This window comes from Elephantulus edwardii, unplaced genomic scaffold (assembly GCF_000299155.1).
Source record: "Elephantulus edwardii isolate Elephantulus edwardi_28Jun2011 unplaced genomic scaffold, EleEdw1.0 scaffold00049, whole genome shotgun sequence".
Classification (NCBI taxonomy): Eukaryota; Metazoa; Chordata; class Mammalia; order Macroscelidea; family Macroscelididae; genus Elephantulus; species Elephantulus edwardii.
In genome coordinates, this window is record NW_006399799.1 from 12,189,477 (window position 1) to 12,192,160 (window position 2,684).

The 2,684-nt window shown below is 60.3% G+C and overlaps 1 protein-coding gene across 1 annotated transcript in view; it reads right to left on the reverse strand.

Annotated features, from left to right (window-relative positions):
- COL9A2 (collagen, type IX, alpha 2) overlaps positions 1-2,200 on the reverse strand; it is a 17,015-nt gene extending 14,815 nt beyond the window's left edge. The window contains exons 1-2 of the mRNA XM_006886506.1: positions 2,138-2,200; positions 795-869 (exon numbers count right to left, since the gene is read on the reverse strand). Coding sequence (XP_006886568.1) covers positions 795-869; positions 2,138-2,200 — 138 coding nt within the window. The remainder of the gene's footprint in view (positions 1-794; positions 870-2,137) is intronic.
- Between the last annotated feature and the right edge of the window lie 484 nt (positions 2,201-2,684).

Consider the following 2,684-nt stretch of genomic DNA (forward strand, 5'->3'; position numbering starts at 1 on the left):
GTGTGTGTGTGTGGTGTGTGTGTGTGTGGTGAGTGGACATGGAATTTAAGGGTCTGCTTCCAAAGAACTTCTTTGCGCAGTGACAAAGGACCCTTGGTGAGGGCAGGCAGGACCTGTGGAGTTACATCCAGCCCCCCAGAGGCCTCCAGCTTTTCAGAGGCGGCAGTAGCCAGATTCTGGCTGAGACCCAGCTCCAGCGTTCTGGGTTTGGGGGCGGGTGGGGGCACCAGGTTGAATAGAAGTCTGTCCAAGCGGGTAAACATCAAGCCGACCTCCTGGGGGAGCCTCCAGAATGAGGTATTTAACCCTCACCACGCTAAGGAGAGCGGAATAACCTCAGCTGTTTCTAAATCGGGAGGTAAAAAAAAAAAAAAAATTGAAGGGAAGAGACAGGAACCTGGCCCCAGCTGACTTGACCAAGGCTCCCAAGCTGCCTGCAGAAGCGTGCCAGGGCCAAGGAGAGGGAGTGAGGCATCCTGACCTCGACGGGACGGGAAGGGAGGAGAGGAGAGCAGAGGAGAGGGGGACCAGGACCGCTGTGGGCTGCAGCCAGCAGGCGGAACAGCAGCTCCTTGTCGCCTGGCGGTTATAACGGGCTCGTCGCTCAGCGAGGGTTTGAGGTTTTCGGTAGAACAAACGGGCTCTTGTAGAGAGGGCCGGCGCCGCCTACTGGCGACAGGGGGCACTGCGCCGCCAGCCCCCTAGCCGCTCATCCCATCCCCCAGCCCATCGCACACAAAGCTGTCCTTTGTCGCCCGCCTCCCTCCCACCAGGGTCCCGCGTTTCACACTCACGTCGATGCCGTCAGATCCAGGTACTCCTGGCGGGCCCGGGGGGCCCGGCGGGCCCGGCTCTCCAGGCGGACCTCTCTGAAAACACACAGGAGGGTACAGCTCTTAACTGCAGGGTTTAGGAGGTCCTAGGAGCTGCTGGGGGTGAACCTTCCCCAGAGAGAAATCTCTCGCCGACTGCTGCGAGTTCTCATTTCTTGAAAATCCGCTGTGTATCAGGTACTGTTGAAGAAGTAGGGCAGGAAGAATAAAGGCATAGAGGAGTCGCTGGGTGGGGCAAACTGTTGACACCCCTGGCTGCTAATGCAAACGCTGGAGGTTTGAGACCATCCAGAGGTGTTTTGGAAGGGAAAAAAAAAAAAAGACACTTAATTCTGAAAAATCAGCTACTAAAAATCCTACGACACATAGTCTTATGCTAATGTACACGGGGTCCCCATGAGTCTGCGACATGCTCAGTGGCAACTGGAGCTGTAAAGTGTCACAGAGAAGTGGTGGAGCCAGGATTTGGTCCTACGATTGCTAGACTCCCCGCACTGAACCTTGTCGTCTGTTCTGTCTTGGTGAGGTCTGGATGGGGAGTGATCATTCAGATTAGTCACAGGTGGTTAGGAAGCTGGTGCTTTTATTACTGTTTTTAGAGGAACAAGAAGTGTAGACGGTGAATTGCTCCACCCTGTAAGGTAAAGGCCTGGAGGAAAGGTGGGGGGCGATAGGTTGGGAAAGTCAGTGCTTTCCCTCCTCTCCAGCACCGTCCTCTGCTCTGTCCTGGGGAGCCCTGTTGTAGGGGTAGGGAACTTATGCCCTCCTCATGTCGGAAGAGACAGGCTGTTGACCTAAAGGCGAGCTGCAGACCCCGCGCGCTCAGCACCGAGCATCACTGGGCGGGGGGTCTCCTAGCGGCGCTGAGCTCGCGGCCCATTAGTCCTCAGAAAAGCGGCCACGAGTGGCAGCGGCGTCAGGCTGGAGTCCTGCGAGGCGGCGGAAGCCGAGGCTTGGAAACCCCATGAATGGACACCATTGTCTCCCGCGCCACCTGGGCTCTCCTGGCTGCCAGGACCAGGCGCCAGCGCCTGTCCCGTGCGGCCTGTCTCCAGGCAAGGCGAGCATCTCCGGTCAGGGTTCCTCCGGCTCCCCGGTTTACTCACCTCCTTTTATGGAGCCACGATGTGCACCACAGACGTCCCCACGGAGGGACCCTGAGCGGGGACTGTCTTAAACTGTCCCCTCAGTTAGGAGGTGCCTCGGGTTAGAGGTGGGAGAGGCAGAGCTCTTCACCAGGCTCTAGGGTCTTGAGCCCCCGACCCCCACCCTGGACGCCCGCACGGAACGGACACGGGACTTACGATCTGCGCCAGGGCGAGTCCGAGAACCTGGAGGAGCACGAGCAGGCTGCGGGGCGCGGCCATGGCCGATCCGCGGCAGGACAGTGCGACCCTCGCACCGACGGGCACAGGCTGGGCGCGGGCTGCTCCGGGGCCGAGCCTCCTGAATAGCGGGGCGCGGGGCGGGTCTGTCACCTGAGAGCCGGGGAGGCAGGCCCGCGCCCTCAGCCCGCTCCGCCCTGCTCGGTCCAGCCGCCAGCCCCCACCCTCCAGCCTCTCTCCTCCCCTCCAGCTTCGCCTCTCCTTCTCGGAGGCCCCACCGGGTGAGCCAGGGCAGGACCCACAGCATCGCGCTCTGTCTGTGAGGAGGCAGAGCGCGTCTGGGTTCATGTATGGCCCTGACTTCCTGGGCCCAGAACACCCACAGCAGGCGCCCCAGGTCCGCAGACATCAATCCACTCTCCTCCCCAGCCTTAGGGGCCTGCAGAACAGGGGGGAAATTCTGTCCAGCCCCTATTCATCGGCCTTGGCTCCCCACAAGTCTTTCCTCTCCACATAGAAACACACG